The sequence below is a fragment of the Carassius auratus genome, unplaced genomic scaffold (genome assembly GCF_003368295.1).
Source record: "Carassius auratus strain Wakin unplaced genomic scaffold, ASM336829v1 scaf_tig00026875, whole genome shotgun sequence".
NCBI classification, from domain to species: Eukaryota; Metazoa; Chordata; class Actinopteri; order Cypriniformes; family Cyprinidae; genus Carassius; species Carassius auratus.
Window position 1 is genome coordinate 246,539 of NW_020525552.1, and position 24,049 is coordinate 270,587.

Genomic DNA, 24,049 nt, shown 5'->3' on the forward strand with positions numbered 1-24,049 from the left:
ATGACAATGAGATACAGTACCGCTGTTCCTGTGACCACGCATTATCCCGTCTTCCATGCATATATGTTCCTTCTAAGGATGAGAATAAAGGAGCGTTTCTAATCTCTCATGTGGAAGAACTGCCTGTTTCAGCTAAGACACTGCAGAAGAGACCAGACTTGCCCCTATCCTGTCAAAGGTCTTGGATCACACATTGACTGGGTGGCCTAAATTTGTTCCTAATCCAAATCTTAAACCTTTTTACGAAAGGAAAGAACAGTTGTGCACTTAAAGTACATTTTAAACTGATTGCAGATAAGATTTTTTTTTTTAAGCCCAAGTAGGTGTACTTCACCCAAAAATGAAAATCCAGTCAACTTTTATTCACTCCCATGTCTTCCCAAACCTGTATGACTTTATTTCTTTAAAATATTTTCTTTTAGCGTTTTACAGAAGAACGTGCATGATGTAAGTCATTAAATACTTATGTTTTCAATAGTTTTCATGTGTCAAATGTGTGAAATCAGCATCAAAACAAAGATTACATTTGTAAGTCCTTGGTATTTAACTAGATCTCTCTTCGGCCTATAAACACTCACATGACAAACAGTGACCGGTGTCTGTTCCTGCTGGCTCTCAGTGACAGACGAGTGCTGTGATGAATGGAGCGGTCAGCTCTCGCTGGGAGCCAGAGGCTAATGACAGCAAACTCCATACATCAGCGTGCAGAGCTGACAGATGACCGATCAAAACCATCATTAGAGATGTGGAAATTAAGATGAGGTTGTCCGGGGTGGTAACCTGATTACTGAGCATCCAGGGGTTGGTTATTAAATGATTAACCAAGCATTACAGCAATACAGGTGAAGGAGCTTATCATTTATTGAATGAAGGACGACAGAAAAAAGCCTTTGGCTGCAAGCTTAAGACAAAGAGATCTGCTTATATTATGGTCATATTTACATACAACATCCTTCACTTTGTGACTGATGGAACGGTCAGAAGTCATGAAAAATCACTTCATACGTGTGCATGTAAATAAACATATGTTGATTTATAGCTGTTGTTGGTGCTCCTCCATCGCTCATGGAGTGATGCCATCTGAAATCTGCTGTCATGCTAATATCCTCCTCTAGGAGGCAGACAGCATCACTCTGTCGCTTCAGTGTGACTGTAAGATGGATGTGTGCTTTGTATTGGTGAACTATATCAAAAATACAGCATTTTTCCCCTTTCTAATAAAAGGTTAACACACATTCACATGGTTTAACACTGATGACTGCATTTAACCTGGAGGAAAACACGGAGGAAATAATGACATCAGCTTGAGCTCTTCTCTTTTACTCGAGCTGTGTTGCATACACATTTATAACACAACCTTCAGATTACTGTCTAATTGGAAATTTTGTATTGCTGATATAGAACTGAGTGTGCGAGTAAAAGTGCTTGTGTAATGGAGCGCAGTGGCTCTTGTAACACGTCCAAAAGACACACACACACACACACACACACACACACGCTTAATGAAGTCTGCTTTTATCAGTTGTTATTGCTGTAAGTGTGATTATGGGACTGTCATTGTGTGGCGCATGCTCTCCAGCGACTACCAGAAGGTGACCTTTCGCTGACTGTAACCATAGAAACAGAATGAGAGAAGCACAGCTTGTCCACACACAGATAGAGCAGGAGAGAGAGAGAGAGAGAGAGAGAGAGAGAAAACACCAGTGAATATAAATTGAGGAAATGGATTCAGACCTGTTTTATATGCATGCACAGTTAAATAGTTCCTTATTTACAGATGCAGGCAAGATACACAGCGAATAATCTTCAGCTGCATGATGGGAAGGGTGTGCATACACTGTAATCAGACCCTTTGCCAGATGATCGTTCACAGACAAACACTGTAATATAATGAGAACCACAGAAATCACCTTATTATAACAGAAATCAGCATGTCAGCAAGTCTGTATTTAATGCAGCCCAACATATATAAATGCTGTAAAACACTGGATCCTTATTCCAGCAATCCTTTGTGTGGTTTACAGCCCAGCAGCTTCACTGGAGCAACAGATCGCTGGGTGGTTGCTATAGAGGCTCCCATGATAGAAACATTACGGCAGTTTCCAGCTCTCTCTGTAGCGAGTCAATGGCTCGTGCAGGAGGAGCCGCGGGGGACCGGGACTCATGCTATGACAGTACACATGCCATGAAATTGGAAATATTTGGTGCATAACCCCATTTAAAATGAACTGGATGCCAAACAAATATCCATGCAAAATGTCACTGTATATGTTTGACAACAATTTGTTTGCCTTTAAATCACTTTTAATAAATACATCTGCTAAATGAATAAATGCAAATGTCAACTGAGCGCAGCTTACATAACAGATGAATCCTCACAAGGTGCTGTGCTGTTCTCAGATCAGCTCTGCTGTACTGTAGGAAATGATGCAATTCTCAGCAGGTTCTCAATATATGTCCCACAAATATAATGCATTTATATTTATGCATTAAGCCCACAGTTTTAACTAAAGTGATTTACAAAAGAGGAAGCAATTTATTTGCAGTATACAATGCCACGTTTATTCGACTGGATTAGGAAATAAGCTATAGAGAAGAGGAGAAATGCAGACAAGAGAAAGAATGACGTCAGTTTAAGGTTGTGGAGTGGTTAAGTGCTAACAGGAAAGGTGTCTTCAGCTGTTTTATGGATCAACAATAATAGATAGATCCCAAACGAACTGTTTAACCAAGAGTGGGGAAGTCAACTGCTCTGTAAAAAGGTCCTTTATGCATTACACTGTATAAGAAAACAGTGCTGAGGAGAAGACTAATTACAAACAAACTTCTTGACACAATGATCACAGTCCAGCGCAATCTGAGATCGAGACGGTTGTGAAACCTGGCATTTGAATGAATGTCTATTGATTTGTCATTATTTTGATGGTTTTTGGCCTAAAGCTCACTATAAACAACCAGCACTCGGGATGTAAATAATTCACTAGTGCTATACAGTGGGAAGAGTGCGGTTAAGTAGCCTAAAAGAAAATGAATCAGCCAGCTCTCATTTACATTGTTAATTACAGAATATTGATTAACAGGCGGTGCCATTATCTGTGTTGATTGCACAGTTCTGCTTAGACAAAGAGTTATCCAGTCTAACTCTGTTTTATCACAAACTATGATTAATGTTGATTAATGAGGATGAGATTTTCAACATGAATGACACACACAATGATTTTTTATAATTTTTTTTATATTTATTTTGACACTGATGAGTCACACTAAAGCTTGGTCCAGCAATATATATTATTATTATTATTATTTTTTTTTTTTTTTTAAACACCAATTGCATTGATTAACATTTTAAAATACCATTTTATACCAAATGCATTATCTCATGCTCCATGTACTCTATTAGAGTTCACTTCTTAAATGTTATTGAAAAAGTCAGAAAAAGGCATAATAATTTACATGCAAGTGTTTTGTTACATAACCGCACAGTAGTTGGCTCCATTATAACTAATCACAAACCAAAATAGTCCAGAACTTTTGGATGCTTAAACAGGACTTGCAGTCTATTCGTCAAGAGCAGTCTTCAATCCCCATGGAATGAAACATCAGTGGTGTGACCTACAGATGAACAGGTGAGGAAGAAGAGCGCATTTTAACCTGATTAAATGCATCACACTCATCTCTCTCTCTCTCTCTGTCTCCAGCCAGGTGACTCAGAGCAGAGGAGAGGAGCACCTGATCAGGACAGACTCCCGCCTCGCTCTGTCTCTGTCTCTGTCTCTGGCGCATGCGCAGTGCGTCGCTGGGAGTCGAGCTGTGCGGAGTGAAGAAGAGCAGCTCCAGCCCGGTTATGACAGGTATTCGGTTTATTCATTTATACTCCAAACACTGATCTGTCGAAGTCTCTCAATGTCTTGCGCTGAATTTGTCGTTGTTGTCTAAACGCGTTCGCTGAACGAATGATGCATTTGATTGGTAAGACTGTGACTGCTGGATCAATCTGCTTTTATATGGATCATTAAACGTGTTAGATGCTACTGTGTGACTTTTTGTTGAATAAGGATGACACTGTAGTTTTTAAACTTTCGTTGACGCATTGGACATAGCCTACACGCAAGTATAAATAGACTTCAATCGTATAATTGCACATCTCTAATGAGAGGAGAGGAGAGGACAGTGTGTCTCAGATATTCAGGAACATCAGATGACATGAAGATCTGAGGAGGCGTCATCTGTGAGTCACAGACTGCTACGTCACGCTGCTCAAAAAGAGAAATGTATATATATATATATATATATATATATATATATATATATATATATATATATATATATATATATATATATATATTACATTGTCTTATAAACATTTAAAGACAGACCTAATGTGTTCTACACGGTTGTTAATCGATGATATTTGCATTGTTAAAGCCATCTGTTTGCATTGTGTTGCACTATTTTGATAGTTTTCAGTATAACAGCAGATCCTTGTGAGAAACTACATTACCCATGATTCTGTAATCTCCACCAATCAGAGAATCGGGAATCAGGAAATTGTATCAAAAAATATTTTTAAGCTCCACCCACTCCCATGTAGCACTGCAGATGAAATCACAGACCATCTGAGAATGAATTTGAAATTTTAACTTTGCAAGTTGTTACTGTTAATAAAGTATGTTATATAGCTATACGCCTATAGTATGAACACATATATGGTATGACATCTGGACATACTACATCCACCATGCTGTTATGGTCATGTGATAACTTCATAACTCCTCCCCCATGGCCTCATGCGATAGTAAAGTGTCCAAAGTATGCACACTTCAGAATCTCATTGGATGTAGTCCGTAGTCATCCAGGGACTTCTTGCCTACAAATTTCCTTATACTACAAATTTGGACATACTGCTTGCCTCACATTCTTTTTTCTTTCTTTTGTTTTTTGTATTCTATATAGTAGGTAAGTATGCGATTTCAAATGCTGCATCAGTTTCCCTACACTCTCAAACTACTCAAATATTTGTATATATTATTTGCATATTTTGCAATAAATGCTAAATATATTAAGTAGATAAAACCAAGATTTTTAGACCAATAGTTTTTATATTTCTCCATTGTCGTTGAGTGTTTAATGGGATTGCAGTTGTTTCCCTCACTAAAGCTGTTAAGTTCACAGTCTTGTATCTTTGTGTTTTTGTCTTATTTTCTAATACTTTTGCTTGGTTCATCGCTTATGATCCCTCAAAAATCCTATGTGAAATTCTTTTTTTTCAGAAAGAAGTCTAATGCACTCTGTAAACCAACATCTGAGTGATGTCTTATAAATTCTACTGACGTGAATGTTTCTTCATTTTCTGTATCTCTGCATGCAACATGAGCCTGAACTTCTAAATGAACTCACTGTTGTAGTGTGCAGGACTGAGGCTCATTGAAATGCTGAAGGACAGCTGAGTCATTTCCTCGTGAGCTTCAGCAGGTATCTGTGATTTAATTACAGCCTCGTCCCTCGTGTCCCTCCTGCTCTCATCATCTGGAAACCGCACCCAGCTGTCATCAGATCTGCTGATGAGTCTGTCATTGTTTCAATGTTACAGTTCTTGCTTACACACCTTTTCAAAACTTGTGGTAGACCGATATATGTTTTGACGGAAAGCAGGGGGGCCGATATAATTTTTTAAAATTATTAATATTTAAGAAATGTAAAATCATGTGACAATGGATTAAAAAAATGTGTAAAAGAAATATACTTAAGATGTTAAAGTATTTTTCACAAATAAATAAATATTTAATAAAAATATAATTAAAAAGAAAGTAAACACTGTAACCTACAGGGCACTCAGTATTCTGGGAAGTTTGTGTGCACTGGGAGTCATATTTTTGAAATAAAGCCAGCTTAACCCTAATTTTACACAAGAGTACACAGAGAAAATGACACGACAGTTGGCAGATTTATTAAGCAGCATCATTTAAAATCACAAGCTTAAAGTCTAAAGCATTCGATTGGGGTTATGCCCAACAGACTCTGTATTGTGTTAACCTGGTCTCGGCACTTCCAGTTCAAGCATTTTGCATATGCTTCGTTTAATATGAAGCAGTTTTACTCAAGATGCCTTTAAAGTATATACCAACAATTATCCTAAACAATGTCCATCACAAATGCAGAATGATTTTTTTTTTCACTAACATTAAAAATATTTAATAAAACATCAACAATAAAACCAGTTATAGCTAGTTTAAATGATTATCTTAAAAGTCCATAGATATCGCTACTATTTATTACAGCTGTTAGCACGTTCCCCTAGAAGCGGAAAGCGATGAGACCCGTTTTCCGTGTTTGGTCAGGTGACGTTTCGACATATACCCTATTCACATGGACTGACCATCATGCAGAGATCACTTCACAAGGTCTCACAGTTGGATACGACTAAGTTTGCAAGATTTTTGAAATTAAATGTTCATCTTCTCTCATTCAAAGATTTACTTAAATTATATAAATGCATATTTGCTTAATGCTGACGGCAAAGGAGAAAGTATTTTTAATGTTTGCCTTTCTATTACTAATAGGCCTAATATAAAATAAATAATATACAAAAAATGTTGTATACATTAATTCCTTTGTTTAACCCATTCTATCTGATTATTAGACAGACTTCTATCCGTATTAGACAGACTGCAAACAAGATAAAGTCAAAATAAAAATAAATAACACCGTCAAAATAAAAGTCGAACACATCGGCCAAGCAGAAAAATGTATTGGCCGATATATCGGCCTTGCCGACCACATTTTTTTTCCCCTCAAAACTTTACACACAAATCCAAGAATTGCACACACAAAATGCAAAATTCCTCACATCTCTTGCAAAATGAAGCACTGCATTCAAAATATCACCTCAAAAGCAAACATTTGCAAACACCTTTGCCATAATATTAGTTCCTGTTAGATTTGTGTGTTACATAGCAAATTGTGTGTTGTGGTTTACAAAAAAAGTGTTTTATGAAATTTAAAAGTCAAGGGCTGAGAAATAGTGTATGGTACGGGTGTGACGGTTAGTATATAACCGTGAGACCGGCGGTTATAGTTGAACACCGTCATTAGAACTCTATAACCGCCAAAACCGTGTCATTGAAATATTTTTTACAAACATTTTTTATCAAAAATTATTTAAATTTTTTAGATAGGATCATAAGATGCGCAATATATTGGAAGACATGGTTTTTACCACTTAATAAAGTTTTGTAAATCGTCAGACATGATATTTACCACTTCATTAAATTTTGCTTTGTAGAAAACCTTTCTTAAAAACGAATTTCGTTTTGTACAAATTTTATCTTAATTTTAATAAATGTTTCATTAACCAATTGCATGTATTTTAATAAATAAAAAGCAAATATAGCAGACAATGATAACCTTGACATGGAAGCACCAGCGCGCCGCATTCACTTGCACTGCACTGTGAACTAGAGCACATCTCATCGTAAATGAAACTCAGCGTAGGCCTATGCCTCATACATTAGCATTAAATATCTTTGCTGCATCCTTTCTAGAACAGACAATGGCTTTTTTTTTTGCGGCTTGATCAGCAAAGCATTGCATCGTTCCATAGACCGAAAAACAATCAGCGGATGGCGGGCGGGTGCGGCTTTGAAATTTGCTCAAAAAACTTTGGCGCGGAGGATGAGTTTTGTGACAGATCTCCTAAACGGAGGTCTGAAATCTCTGCCCCTTTACCGATCAGAGCGCGCGCTGACACGGAGTTAACCCGCTATCTCCAAGAACAACCAACTGACTCTACGGCAGATCCACTGGCATATCCCCCCCCCCCCGACGGTTATGTTATGAACCGTCACATTTGACTCATGTCATAACCGTCATCACCAATTCTGAAACCGGCACACCCCTAGTGTATGGTTTTACAGATTTGGTGTGTGTGTGCATTCTTCTCCTACTCCACATTAATATCCAGAGTCACCTTTGATAATTAAAGCATTCATAGGCTGATTCTCAGTTTGGGGCGGGGCTATCAGTGTGTCTGAAAAGTGTCTTTAAAAATCTTCTGTTTGGTTCTGTGGAACCAAAGTGGCACAAACTTCAGTTAATGAGGAATTAATTTATTAAAATTACTTGTGGAAATCTTGTCATTAGAATGCTGTTTGTTTAGATTGTTTGTTGCCTGACTGTTCATTTGAGCAGATTTCTGTCTGCTAAATGCATAACCCTAAAAAGGGCAAAACCATGAAGAGACATCAGAAAATTTATTTATTGCTATTTTGCATCTTATTGGCACTCAAATAATACAATTTTAATAATATTTATTATTATTGTTTTAAGTGGCTCTTGTTTTTAAGTAATTTTTGTATCCCTCAGGATACAATGCCCTCTTAATGTAAAATGGGCCTAAAATGAAAACTCGCTAAGTGCCAGATGAAACAGAATTTTACAGTATTAATATGAAATACTTTAAAGTTTAATACTATAATATTAATTTTTTTTTTTGACTTGTTTAATGTTTGCATAATTTGAGTGAATAATAATAATAATAATAATAATAATAATAACAATAATTAGTGTGTCCTCAATTTGTTCAACCTGTGTTTTAATGACATAATGCCCATACAGTACAGTTTTATGGCCGGTGAATTAATTGAAAGTAAAAGAGATTGCTGTGTTTGTGTGCAGATGTGAAGCATGAGGTCCTGCTCAGAGATCTGTGGCTCGGATTACACTGAGCAAAGCCATGGCGCTCTCAGCAGTGGTTACCAGGGTTACGGGGTGCGTTCCTACCTGCACCAGTTCTACGAGGAGTGCACCGCTTCCATCTGGGAGCGCGATGAAGATTTCCAGACACAGAGATCGCAGAGCCGCTGGAGCTCTGTGCTCTGGAAGGTGAGCTGCTGTGATGGATGCCATAGTTCTGCTGTTTCTTTGCAAAAATGTGCCAGCAGACCTGTTTTTATCTTAGCATGTTATTGTATGGGTTTTTATATTTGTTTACTATTTTAATATATTACTATTTTTATTTATTTATTTGTATTATTATTTATTTATTTTTAATTAATTTTAGTTTATATTTGTTTAAATAGTAATATGTGAATCCAAACTCAAAGCTTGTTCCTCTTCAGAAACACTGTATTAATTTTATTTAGAATTTCTATTTCGTCTTCCAAAGGTTATGAAAACCAAAAATCTAGGTAGAAAGATTTTTGTTTTGCAATGATTCTTTTGTTTTGTCTTGTTTCTTTATAGTGGTGTGCTTCCACCCCTTAATAAAAAAAAATCCTCTCTCCAACTCAGATTATTTTTATTTATGAGTTTATATATATATATATACACACACACACACACACACACACAATATATATATATATATATATATATATATATATAGATACTAGGTCCGGGACTCGATTAAAAAAATTAATCTAACTAATTAGAGGCTTTGTAATTAATTAATCGAAATTAATCGCATTTTAATCGCATATAAATATTTGACCTGAGAACAGTGAGAAGTAATTTTTTTTCACATGGATTTATAGTATACATTGAATAATGACTGAATACATAAGCTTAAGCAACAAAATATTGTTTATTTTTGTTCAACCAAGTCTAGCAGACCAGTGCAATTTTTGCCATGAAGTGTAGCAATAGCATATTTAGAAACAATTTAGAAATAGTACATTTCAGAAATTCAGGAAGCTTATAAGTGTTTTTTTTTTTTAAGTAAAACACAATACTGTCAATTACATTCAGAACATTGGAAACACCGACTATTAGAAAACATCTCTCTGTTGCTTCAGAGGCCATAACATACTAAGTCCAACTGTCAATAACCTTGGCCAAAACAATAAAGAGTTCAACATAAACTGTTGCACCAACAAAATAATACATAGTTCAACATAAAGTGTAAAGTCTACGCTAGCTGCTATATGTTTTGCGTTGAGGTGATACTTGAGGTTCGATGTGCTCATAGACAGTAAAAGAAAGGATGTGCTGCGGTGATATGCGAACGCTAGATGGTGCTTCAGTATAATCGGTCCGCCGAAACTCATCCAGTGAGAAACGTTCCGCGGTGCAAAAATAAGTTATTAAAAATGCGGGAATTTTTTTTCTGTAATTAATTAATCTTAGTTAACGTGTTATTTTTTGTGTAATTAATTAATCTCAATTAACGCGTTAAAGTCCCGGCCCTAATATATACATATATATATATATATAAATGCATACAGAGTTCTGGCATGAAATTCTAGATGGTGCAGTACGATAGGTCAAACTTAATCTGACGTAATAACATCATTATCACATGACACAGCTGATTGGTTCTTTCCTGTATCAGCAGCCAGTGAGCTCGCTGCTCAGCATTCAAATATATGACTAGTGCTTGCTGTTAGCAGTGAAGCTTGCTTCAGAAAGACCTCTACCTTCCCCAGCTCCACCTGTATAGTTCTGCTACGAGGTGATTCATGTTGTGGATGTATTGTAGCAAGTCTTGGTACTTCCTCTGCAGCAGCATAGCAGATCTATTCTGCCAAGACCAAATACATTAACAATGTTTAACATTGTAAACATGCAAAAAAAAAAAAAAAGTAAAACAACGATGCAGTATGATTTGAAAGTTGGGGGAAAAAATTTAATTGAGTTTTTAAACTGAAGTATAAAGACAGAGAACTAACCGCATGTGAACTTTCCAGCAGGATTACGTATGTGTGAAGTCAAGTCAAGTCAAGTCACCTTTATTTATATAGCGCTTTAAACAAAATACATTGCGTCAAAGCAACTGAACAACATTCATTAGGAAAACAGTGTCAATAATGCAGAATGATAGTTAAAGGCAGTTCATCATTGAATTCAGTGATGTCATCTCTGTTCAGTTAAATAGTGTCTGTGCATTTATTTGCAATCAAGTCAATGATATTGCTGTAGATGAAGTGACCCCAACTAAGCAAGCCAGAGGTGACAGCGGCAAGGAACCGAAACTCCATCGGTGACAGAATGGAAAAAACCTTGGGAGAAACCAGGCTCAGTTGGGGGGCCAGTTCTCCTCTGACCAGACGAAACCAGTAGTTTAATTCCAGGCTGCAGCAAAGTCAGATTGTGCAGAAGAATCTGTTTCCTGTGGTCTTGTCCTGGTGCTCCTCTGAGACAAGGTCTTTACAGGGGATCTGTATCTGGGGCTCTAGTTGTCCTGGTCTCCACTGTCTTTCAGTGAAAGTGTAAGTCATGACATTTGCCAAGTATGGTTACCCATACTCCGAATCGGTGCTCTGCATTTAACCCCTCCAAGTGCACACACAGCAGTGAGAAGTGAACACACTATGAACACACACACACACACACACACACACACACACACACACACACAAACACAGCAGTGAGAAGTGAACACACACCTGGAGCAGTGGGCAGCTATAGATCCAGTGCCCTGGGAGCAACTGGGGGTCCAGAGCAACTGCCAGCACTGAGACTCAAACCGGCGACCTTTGGGTAACTAGTCCAAGTCTCTAACCATTAGGCCACAGCTGCCCCAGCGTAGCGTAGATGCCATTCTTCTAACAAAGTATTCCCGTTCAGGTTTACCTAATGAATGCAGCCTAAAAATCCTTTTACTGAATTGGATATTAGAAGCACATTAGTATGTTATGTGTAAGCCAGGTTAAAGAGATGGGTTTTTAATCTAGATTTAAACTGCAAGAGTGTGTCTGCTTCCTGAACAATGTTAGGTAAGTTATTCCAGAGTTTAGGAACTAAACCGGAAAAGGATCTGCTGCCCGAAGATGATTTTGATATTCTAGGTATTATCAAATTGCCTGAGTTTTGAGAACTTAGCGGACGTAGAGGATTATAATGTAAAAGGAGCTCATTCAAATACTGAGGTGCTAAACCATTCTGGGCTTTATAAGTAATAAGCAATATTGTAAAATCTATATGATGTTTGATAGGGAGCCAGTGCAGCGATGACAGGACCGGGCTAATATGGTCATACTTCCTGGTTCTAGTGAACAAGAACTCTTGCTGCTGCATTTTGGACTACCTGTAGTTTGTTTACTAAGCGTGCAGAACAACCACCCAATAAAGCATTACAATAACCTAACCTTGAGGTCATAAATGGATGAATTAACATTTCTGCATTTGACATTGAGAGCATAGGCCGTAATTTAGATATATTTTTGAGATGGAAAAATGCAGTTTTACAAATGATAGAAACGTGGCTTTCTAAGGAAAGATTGCTATCAAGTAGCACACCTAGGTTCTTACTGAAGACGAAGAATTAAATTTTTTTTTAGGTCCTATAATTAACACTGTTTTTTTTTTTCAGAATTTAGCAGTAAGAAATTACTCATCATACAGTTCCCTTTCGAGGGAACTTCGAACTGCATCCTCTTAGGGGGCGCTTTGGGGAACACCTCGTCGTGACCCGTGTCTGAAGCATACTTTGAAAAAACACCAGTGCGTTGGCCGGCGACAGCCTCTGACGTCACTACCGGCGTGACTGTAAATAAGCGACCGGAGAGCACGTCATTTATCTTCTTCGTCTTCATTGACTGTTTTGTTTGAAGCGTGCATCTGAGAAACGACCACGGTAAGAGCGATCTTTCTTTGTTTATCATGGCATCCACTAGCAAGGCGTTTAAACAGTGCGTGCATCCGTGTCGGCGTTATTTGACACCCGATGACACACACAGTCTTTGCGTCTCTTGTTTGGGCGAAGAGCACGCGCGATGTCCTTGAGATCTGCGTGCATTGTGAGCATTTTCCTATGAAAAAGCTCCACTCTCATTTGTCTCTCTTTTCGATGAAAGAGGGACAGCCATCTGTCTCCCGCGGCTCAGGACCCGCCGCTGTTGAGGCACGGAGGAGAATGAGCTCGTGGGGATCACAGGTGGATCTCGTTGAGGAGTTTAGAGAGGGACTTTCCCTTTCACGCTCTTCGGTGGCAGACGAGAGTGAACTTCAGGAGAAAGATTTGTTGTCATTAACCCTTTCTGATACTGAAGTTAGTGCTCTGCTGGGTTCTACCCAGGAAGAGCAGGAGATGTCTGAGGATGGCGAAGAAGCTGAGGCTAAGCCTTCTCAATCCTCCTGCCCTGCGTATGGGGAGCTGTTAGAGGGTTTGGATCGTGCCACAGCAAAGTTAGGCTTGCCATGGAAACGTACCAGCAAAATAACGCCGCAAGGTCGCCTTGATGGGCGTTATTTATCTGACCATAGTCCTCCAGCCCAGGTGAGCCTTCCATTCTTGCCTGATTTACATGCAGAAGTCGAAAAAGAATGGAAGAGGCCATTTTCTTCTCGCATCCATCGATTTCAACATACGAGTTATGCTAACATCGAGGGCGTGCGCGAAAATGGCTATGAGAAGATGCCCCCTGTAGAAGAGACGCTGGCTAGCTATCTCTCTGTGGGGGAAACGTCCTCTCTTAAATCTCCCTCTTTGCCATCTAAGCCCCTCCAGGATACATCCCGCTTAAATGGCAGAGGATTCGCAGCAGCAGGTCAGGCTGTGGCTTCATTGCACACGATGGCAGGACTTCAGGCCTATCAGGCTGACCTGTTGAAGGACCTGGATAAAGGTGAGGGCCTTTCAGCTGACCAGGTGGCCGAGCTGCGCTGCACCACAGACCTCTCTCTCTGTGCTACCAAGCAGGCCGCCTCCGCCATGGGTAGGTCTATGGCTGCCCTGGGTGTAACAGAGAGACATCTGTGGGTGAACCTGGCAGACATCGGGAAGAAAGAAAGGGGCTTTCTTTTCGATGCTCCGGTCTCGCCTTCTGAGCTTTTCGGTACCTCCGTCGAGATGGTGGTCGAGAAGTTCAGGGAGGCAAGGGTGCACTCAGCTGCCTTTAAATCCTTCATTCCATGAAGGTCCAGGTCCGAGCCCAAACAACATAGGGGTCCTGGCCCATCTCGTTCTGAGGATCAAAGACGGGCACAGAAGGCTAGTGTCGCGGCTCACGCTCCTCCCCCACCTGTGGGTAGGGGAAAGAGGAATCGTGGGTCACGAGGAGGTAAGCAGGACATGAGGGATGTGATTCAGATGAGGCGGCGTTCTCGTCCGAATCGGAGCAATACCTAGGTAGCTACTCATTCCCTTTGTATGTTTTTAACTTCTGCTCTTATCCTCCCTTGCCTAATTCCCCTGTAACCACCAGCTCTCCACCTGATCGAGGTTAGGTGGAAAAATTTCTCTCATAACAGTCTCATATGCTGGACCTATGATGATTTTGGTTGGTTCTATATTCATAATAACCACCTTACTGATGGTCCGGACTATAAGGAGGTGCCCCGTGAGCGAGGTTCCAGTATGTTACCCTTTTCTGTATATACTTATGAGTTAAATTGCTGGTGGTTATGTGTCTACTTACATTCTGTGAGTCTCTTTTACAGTGCTCAGTCTTGGCATCTACTAAACCCCCGTCAGCACCGACATTCCGGCCTCGTGCTCTGGTATTATGCGGCCGATATCACGGGCTTCTGCGGGAGCCTAGCTGATCATTAGAACTGGCACAGCACTGCAGGAGATTTCATGAATGTCTGGCCAGGTCACCCTGAGGGGCCTCCTGGACGCTTATATGCTCTGTCACATCCAATGGGAAGGTGGAGGTGGTAGTTACAGAATTCTTCCTGTATATACTGCCTCAGGAGATGCTCCCCTCGCCAGAGGTTTGTAAAGCTCAGCTTCGTTCCCTTTTCGAGATGGTTAGACCTTGGTTCCTTTGGCTCCATTCAGCCAGAGTGCATTTGTTTATACACTTCAAGCATTGCTTCCCTCAATGTGAAGGGATTTTGGGGCGGTTCTCGCGGTAGTTTAACAGTGGTCCTCTTTCCAGAAAGGGTCATGTGTGAGTAAGCTACTCTGAATTCGGAGTTTTCCTCTCATATGAGACTGCGTTCTCTGTTTGTCCCCAGAGCGCTCCACCATTAGCTCGCCAGATCGATTTGATATTCTCAAAACTTATTTTTGAGATACATCATTCCATCTGTGAGCTGCTCGAGTGCCACAAGAACCCCTCCCTAGATCAGTATTTAAAAATCCATGCTATGGTAAGTGTGCACGTGAATTCTTTGTGCACTTTCTGAAATCCACACTGTGGTAAGTTTGCAGGCTAATGCTCTGCGTTCTTTCTAAAATCCTTTATGGTAAGGGCTTCGCGCGGTTGCTTCGTGCCCTTTCTTGAGTTGGTGAAAAGCCCCGTTCATCTTGGGTGCCACTCCATTTTATGTATCTTTGAATTCCTATCTAAGCAGGGTATTGCTACCAGGGATCTGTTAAGACAGCTCCTTCAGCAAACTTGTGCGGTAGCCCCTGTGTGACAGGCAAGACCTTGTATAAATACTTGTTTCTTAGCCGTATCCCTTTAAAGGAATCCTTCCTGATTCCAAGCCATTAAGCTCTACCCCGGGCCGAGGCCCTAACAAATAAACTGGCTATGCAGCTTAGGTTTTTGGCCGTAAGGGATAATGTCACAGACAGCCGTCTAAACGTCCCAGGGACAACTTCCATGGAAATGGTAGAGTTGGTACTTAGTGTTTGCCATGTTCTGGCCTGCACTCCCCTCAGCATGGCGGTGTGGGTGTACTGTTCCCCAAAGCGACCCCCTAAGAGGACGCAGTTCGAAGTTCCCTCGAAAGGGAACTGTCTCATGTTACGTATGTAACCATAGTTCCCTGAGAAGGGAATGAGACACTGCATCCTCTAGCTCCCTGCCATGCTTCGGACGCAAGCCTCAGACGAAGAAGATAAATGACGTGCTCTCCGGTCGCTTATTTATAGTCGTGCTGGTAGTGACGTCAGAGGCTGTCGCCGGCCAACGCGTTGGTGTTTTTTCAAAGTATGCTTCAGACACGGGTCACGGGTTCCCCAAAGCGACCCCCTAAGAGAACGCAGTTCGAAGTTCCCTACTCAGGGAACTATGGTTACATACGTAACCTGAGACAGTTTTTTATATCGACTATGTATTCTGTTAGTTTATCAAATTGGTATGTTTCGCCGGGCTGTGAAGAAATATAGAGCTGAGTAGGTGTATAAGAAAAAATCGATACACATATCGCAATATTTCATTTGGCGATTCTCAAAAATGGAATATCGATTAAAAGAAAAAAAAAAATCATACAAGATTCATGGCACTTATTTTATTTTGAGCTTATATCCCGATCGCTAGATGGCAGTCTTCATCTCTGAACAAATCCTGAGTGACAGGAAATACTAGCATTAGAGCATGCCACTAATGTTAGCGTTAATATAGTTCACTGCTAGTAATGGAGGATAAGAAAATTGTCCCAGTTCCCGTGTCGGTGTACTGTACAAAGTGTGCCGTCATTTGGGCTTTTATTGTAACCTCCACCACAGGATCATGACACGGATGCTGCCTTGGTTCCACTGGTTGCTGCGACCCATGTGAAGAGGCTCGCACAGGGCACAGACATGGGCTCTAGGGTCGCCCCACGGCTGCAGCTTTCTCTCATTTTGGGGGCGTTTTGTGCAGTTGGGGTGGTGCTCGCGTCACGGTTTCGCCTATTCAACACGGAACATAAATACAAACTGAAAAAACCTGTGAAATCAAAGTGGAAAGGTTCAACATCTGTATTTATTTTATTGTTTTACAATTGTTTAGTTTTCTTTAGGAATCCTGTAAGCACTTTATTTTACATTGATAGTAAACAGATGCAATTATTTTATTCAGATCAAAATGTTGTATGTTACAATTGTTAACTTAAACTGAGAACCTTTAAGCAGGGTCTTAAAATAAATATGGTCTTTTTATAAAATACTTTTTATATGTATTATACATTTAACTAAAGGATCCTGCATGCACTTTTAATTTTTCCCCTTTTACTCATACTGCACAAAAGGTGTTTCAATAACGTTGTATGTTACATGGACTGATTATTGCAAATGCAGATCCCAGTGTGTTCTGGTTAATAAGGTTAAATCATTTTTATTTATGTATTTATTGCTAAGGTGCATATGGTGGTGTGTTCTTAATGACAGCTTTCCTAAAAATATATAATATTCCTAAAATAGGAAATATCGCCTTGCTTACATTATCGCAACATATCGTATCGCAACCCTGGCATCGTGATAATTATAGTATCGTCAGATTTTTGGCAATACACTGCCCTGGCGTTCAGTATCATTAGCATAACAGTGAAAGCTAACATCGTGTTTCCTGATGATATCTCCCAAGCGTAACATGTAAATCGTGAAGAGTAATGGCCCCAGTACTGAGCCTTGAGGTACTCCATACTGCACTTGTTATCGATATGATACCTCTTCATTCACTGCTAAGAATTGATGGCGATAATATAAGTACAATTTAAACCATGCTAATGCACTTCCATTACTGCCAACAAAGTTTTCTAGTCTATGCAAAAGAATGTTGTGGTCAAAAGTGTCGAACGTAGCACTAAGATCCAATAGCACTAATAGAGAGATACAACCATGATCAGATGATAAGAGCAGGTCATTTGAAACTCTAAGGAAAGCAGTCTCTGTACTATGATACGGTCTAAATCCTGACTGGAAATCCTCACAGATACCATTTTTCTCTAAGAAGGAATATAATTTCGAGGATACTACCCTTTCTAGTATCTTGGACAGAAAAGGAAGATTCGAGATATGTCTGTAATTAACTAGTTCATTGGGGTCCTTTTTTTTTTTAAAGCCAGTTTGAACGTTTTGTTGACATCCTAATGACAATGAGGAATTAATAGTCAGAAGAGGATGTATGACTTCTGGAAGCAACTCTTTTAAAAACTTAGATGGAATAAGGTCTAACATGTTGTTATTTCAGATGATTTAACAAGTTTATACAATTCTTCCTCTCCTATATTAGAGAATGAGTGGAACTGTTCCTCAGGGGATCTATAGTGCTGATACGTCTGATGCGATACTGTAGCTAACAACTGAATGGTTACAATTTTATCTCTAATAGTATCGATTAAATATCGAAACAAGTATAGAAGTAAAGTAGTTCATAAAGTCATTACTGCTGTGATGTTGGGAAATGTCAATACTTGTTGATGCTTTATTTTTTGTTAATTTACCCACTGTATTGAATAGGGGTGTAACGATACGCGTATTCGTATTGAACCGTTCGGTACGACGCTTTCGGTTCGGTACGCGGTACGCATTACGTATACCGAACGGTTCGTTGGAGTAATTAATTATATTTAAAAAAAAAAAAAAAAAAAAAAGAGAGAGAAATATAATGATATGCGTTCAACAAGGTAGCCCAATAACCCAAACGACGTAACAGGCAACGCCCCTGACACTACCGAAGAAGAAAAAAACACCAACTTATATGTTTATGTTAGGCTACTCAGCAGGCGCTCGCTCACTCAGTACGCGCTGAATGCTCGTTGCAAAATAGCCAATGCGTTTAACAGACTAGAAATGAGAAGATCCTCCAATAACCAACAGGTCTGGTGTTTGGGTGCACTTTGGATTCCCTTTAAGCTATAATGGTGATGGCAAGAGAGTGGTGGATAAAAAAACAACGGTATGTCGCATCTGCAACATGACAGGGTACACCAGCGGGAATAAAAAAAAAAAAAAAACACCAGCGGGAATATCTGGGATATATGTGTCAGTATCTGGGAAAAGACGAAAAAAATGAGAAACATGCATGCAACAAACTATCCCTGCAGCATTTAGACACCGGTATTATAGCTTACAGGGAATCCAAAGTGCACCCAAACACCAGACCTGTTGGTTATTTTAGGATCTTATATTTCTGGTCTGTTAAATGCATTCGACATTTTGCAACGAGCCTTCAGCGCGTGCTGAGTGAGCGAGCGCCTTAGGAGCCGTTCACATATAGCGCCTAAAAACGCGTGGAAAACGCTAAGCGCGTCTTTCTCCTCCTTTCCAAAGCGCTCGGGCAGAAGCGCTCATGAGGCGTCTGCCTTTGCTAAGCAACCATGACGTGCTCTCTCCATGAGACGCGGAAATTTCAGCGAAGGATAAATGGATTTGCAGCTCTAAAAATCGCTTGCAGTAACTCTGCTACTAAATTTATTTCAAAATTGCAATCCATATACAACTATGATCAGCTGTTCCTACATCTTGGCTGAGCTCTCAACGTTGTTACGGGAAAGGATGAAGCTGATTGGTTAGTTCTTGTCACATGACCCGCGGTGCGCTTGCGGCATTCTGAAAAGTTGAGATGTTTTTACATTTTGCTGTATCTAAAACGTATCGAACCGAACCGAACCGTGACATCAGTGTATCGTATCGAACCGAACCGTGAATTTTGTGAACCGTTACACCCCTAGTATTGAATAAATACCTGGGGTTATGTTTGTTTTCTTCTAAAAGAGATGAAAATCAATCAGATCTAGCAGTTTTTAATGCTTTTCTGTAGGATAGGTTAATTTCCTGCCAAGCAATATGAAATACCTCTAGTTGCGTTTTCCTCCAGCTGTTTTCCTTACTCTTCCTTAAGCGCAAAGGAGCAACTGTATTTAAAATGCTAGAAGAGAGTCCATAGTTTATGTTACATTATCAAGTTGTTATGAGGTTTTGGATATGCTAAGGTATTAGGATAAATCAGGAAGATAACTTACAAAGCAGTCTTTATTATAAATTCTACTTCTTGTTACAAGTATGGAAGAACCATCACTTCAACCATACTTGTAACAAGAAGTAGAATTTATAATTTAAGCTATGAAATTTCCACAAAACTAAATAATGGTCTGAGATATCATCTCTTGGCAATGCGCATTGCAGAGCTAGCACAAGCTTAACATTTGTGTATAAATATTATTATATTCTAATATTTCTTTAATGAAAATGACTGATCATTTTGCTAAAATAAGACCTTTATTCCTCGACTAGGATCACGTAGAGCCCTTTGAAGCTGCATTGAAACTGCATTTTTACACATTGAAATCGCCACCACTGAAGTCCACTATATAGAGAAAAATCTTGGAATGTTTTCCTCAAAAACGTAATTATTTGTGGCTGAAGAAAGAAACATGAACATCTTGGAGGACATGGGGGTGAGTCAATTTTCAGTAATTTTTATTGTGGAAGTGAACTAATCATTTAATGTGTTTGAACTTGGAAAAGATCTGTTACGCTGCTGCTACCAACACATGCTACTGCCACAACATGCTTCTTTGAGCATATACTACAGCAGAAATACTGCTGCTGCACAGATAACATATGAATAACTGACATAAATAGCATACTTGAATCACCCTGTAGCAGATCTATCCAGGTGGAGCTGGGGAGGTGGAGGGTTTCTGAAGCGTGCTGCAAACTGCTACAGTACAGCAAGCACTGGTCATATATTTGGATGTTGAGCAGTGACCTCATTGGCTGCTCATACAAAAAGAACCAATGTGCTGTGCCTTGTGATCATGATGTCATTATGTCAGATTGAGTTTGAGCTATCGGACTGCACCACCTAGTTTCATGCCAGAACATTGGATTAATACGGCTCCGCTGTGTCTCTCCACCAGGTCTGTCTCGCACTTGGTGCTCTGATTCTGGTGGCGGGGTTGTCTGTGCTGCTGGTGGGATACGCCACGCCGCCTCGTCTCGAAGCGTTCGGAGAAGATGAGCTATTGTTTGTGGACAGCCGTGCGGTGCACTTCAACCGGGCCCTTGATGCCTGTAAGCTGGCCGGTGCCGTGCTGTTCTCTGTGGGCGGCAGCGGGATGGCGGTTGGGCTGCTGCTGGCCGCCTGCTCTCAGGGCAGCTCCAAGGAAGAGCTTCATCTGCAGCAGCGCTTCAAAGAGCGGCTCGCCGAGATCCAGGCCTCCGTTCAGCCTGCCATCCGCGCTCCAACCCCTGGGGACGCCAAGGTGCCCGTCACACTCTCCAAAGTGCAGAGCGTCCAGCCCGGAGCAGAAACCTGACCTCTTAAGCATCTGACGCTTCCATGCAAAACAAAACATTAGTCCTTGGAACAGTAGAGATAGATAACACTGCACTTTCTCTGGCGCATATCATTTGTCTTTGTTGAGCGAGAACATCGAGAGTATTTATGGTGATTAGCGTAAGTGTACCCTGTCGATCATCACTGGTGCTCCTTAATACAGACACACAGCACAAATATACTCGCGTGCTACAGCTAGGAATCAGAACATCTTTAGGCAGCTGTTCCAAAGTGCAACATATTCTTCATGTGTGTATTCATACCGAATAAACAAGAATAGTTTCTCTTTTATAGTGAACCCAAACCTAGCCTCTCACAATTTCCATTATGTTATATGAGAAAAGTCACTCGGTAAAACTCATAAACTAGCAGAACGGAGGCCTGTTAGCAGCTAATTCATCACAGCTGCTTTACTAGCATTGTCAACAGAAACTACAATGACTTGTCATTGCTCGTTCAGAAAGCGTCAGGTTGGTTCACTGCTGTCACCTAAGGTACAATTTTTCTCCGAATCTCTCCTAGCGAATATTGCTACAGTCAATCAATAGTTAGCTGACAGAACGCAATGCATTAAGAGCCACAATTTCACACATCTCAATACTGCACATCCGTTCTGCTCAAATACATCACCGCCTGCGATGTCATGGAGTGAAAAAAGATTATGGTTATAAATGCGCCTGTGGGATTATGTAATATCCTCTCATTGTGTTGCACATCATTCTTGCTCCAGCCTGGCTTTCCTCAAGAGGCTGTTAAGCACAGTCACTGTCTGAAGGTAATTACACTCATCGCAGCCGAGCCCATTAAGACTTTCCATACGCTAGTGCTATCTTTTCTCTCCGGCTGCTTCTCTTGTTTTGTGTTTCTCTTTGGCTTCCTAGTAGACTAAATGCTGTGCTTTTGTCTCCAGAGTTTCTCTGGAAGTACAGTATTTGTACCAGCCATGCCTAAAACAATTATTTTGTGCTGGTGCGTCATATTATTTTTATATTAGTTTTACTTTGATTAGTGCAAATGTTGCATGATCCCACCATTCAGTGAAAATTGATAGGAATTAAAAACCCTCACTGTCACTTCTGAGAGCAATGTTTTGTGTTATTTACTGATTATACATTTTCATTGAACATATTGCATATATGCATTCAGATGTTAGAAAATGACAAGGCTTACTAATGAATCTCTCACACCAATCACTTGATATTTAACAATCAAATCTCTCGGACAGGCCTAGATGAAGTCTTAAAATGTAATGATGTATATATATATATCAGATGCTTCAAGAATTGTTTCTTCTTGTTTAAACTGACATATATTGTGTTGATCACAATGCTGGTAATCGTCTCAAACTGTTAAATCCTCTAGTTTGGTTTATCCGTCTGCTCTTGGGAAGGAGAAAGAAGGTATTGGAGCTGTTCTTACTCTCAGAACATGTCTATTTTTCAACAAACAGAATAAAAATAACTGTTGGTTAATGTCATTGTCTTTTGGTGGCTGTTTCTTCCATTTGTTTGCTCTAATTTTGCCATTTGAAATGATCATTTGATCAAATCAAATTAAAATATGCTGTATCTTTGACGTGGTATATTCATTAGTCAACACTAATGCTCTTAAGATCCTCAATCTATAAAAATGTCTATCTGGTCCAAGTCTGGTGTCACAAGACAAAGTTTCTGGGTCTTTCTGGGACTGCAGTGAACATCCTGAGTTTGAGCCTTAAACCTGGAATCAGTGTTTCATTAGGTGATGAACTGACAAGCAGATAAAGGTTCGCTCACATAAGTTAAAGCCAAAAGCTCTTTGAATTGATATGACCAACTTGAACCTGATGCAAAATCTGTGTGTGCAAAGATTTCTCTCTTTTGCATGAATTGCATGAATTCCTTTAGATGCAGTCACATTATTATAATTTTTGGCTCACACTGAAGTCACTCTTAACCCAAGCAGATTTCCATTAGCACATTTACCTGAACAAAGTGACTCTGATGTGAAATTGGCCTTTCAGTGCTCAAGCAGAATTACAGATTGTGCAATTGTATAATCGGATTTTTCCTACAAAATATGGTGTGCTTCAAGTGTAGTTTGAAATTTAAAAATGTTTTAAATAAAATAATAGTTAGAATATCATAACATTAATTAATTTATTCATTCACATTTTTTACAACTTTGGCTATTTATATATATATATTTTTTTAAATGTTACACACAAATCCAAGAATTACACACAAAATGCAACAAGCCTAAAATCTGTTCCAAAAGGAAGCACTGCATTCAAAATATAACAAACACATCTCAAAAGCAACCAAGCAGATGCACACACACTCTCTCACACACACACACACACATTAATGAATGACACAGATCTGTGAAAGCAGTCGACTGTATTTGCCCGTAGCTTATTCTTCAGGACTGATGTTAATCAAGTCAGTTAAAATTATAAACTCACAATAATGAAATTACACAACTGAGCAGACACTGAAAGATAAAATAGAAATCCATATATTTAGTTTATTTGACAAAAAGTATCTAAAAATAAATATTTTTTAGCAAACAGTACACCTATCAGTTTAGCAGATATTAGCACTTGTCCTCGCTTTGTTACAACAATTCCCGTATTTTTCAGACTATAAGTCGCACCTGAGTATAAGTCGCATCAGTCCAAAAATACGTCATGATGAGGAAAAAAACATATATAAGTCGCACTGGACTATAAGTCGCATTTATTTAGAACCAAGAGAAAACATTACCGTCTCCAGCCACGAGAGGGCGCTCTACGCTACTCAGTGCTCCTGTAGCCTCTCCCTGAAAACATAGAGCGCCCTCTGGCGGCTGGAGACGGTAATGTTTTCTCTTGGTTCATGTCAAATTAATTTTGATAAATAAGTCACACCTGACTATTAGTCACAGCACCAGCCAAACTATGAAAAAAAGTGTGACTTATAGTCCGGAAAATATGGTATGTTACAAAATGGAAAACAGATATTTTCTGAAATCCTAACTGGCTAAATGATCTTTGTTATTAAATATGTTCACAGTATTAGAAGCTCAATACAATAAATGATTAATATGATTAAAGTAGCAGTAATCAAGTCTCATAAAGGGAGAGTTCACCCAGGAGTGATCGTTCAACCCTGTATGATTCCTGTCTCCTCACAAAAACAGTATATTTGAGGAAT

The 24,049-nt window shown here is 39.6% G+C and overlaps 1 protein-coding gene across 1 annotated transcript; it reads left to right on the forward strand.

The window, feature by feature from the left end:
* Window positions 1-3,762: 3,762 nt before the first annotated feature.
* LOC113078855 (neurensin-1-like) lies at window positions 3,763-22,133 on the forward strand. The gene is made up of 3 exons (XM_026251162.1): window positions 3,763-3,851; window positions 8,674-8,880; window positions 20,458-22,133. The coding sequence occupies exons 2-3, from the start codon at window positions 8,683-8,685 to the stop codon at window positions 20,854-20,856; spliced, it is 597 nt and encodes a 198-aa protein (XP_026106947.1). The 5' UTR covers window positions 3,763-3,851; window positions 8,674-8,682; the 3' UTR covers window positions 20,857-22,133.
* The last annotated feature ends 1,916 nt before the right edge of the window (window positions 22,134-24,049 follow it).

Bases quoted from the DNA above. Each gene is read 5' to 3' on its own strand.
- LOC113078855 (XM_026251162.1), top strand. From the start codon at position 8,683: ATGAGGTCCTGCTCAGAGATCTGTGGCTCGGATTACACTGAGCAAAGC. The intron at 8,881-20,457 runs GTGAGCTGCTGT...TCTCTCCACCAG, and splicing joins GGAGCTCTGTGCTCTGGAAG to GTCTGTCTCGCACTTGGTGC.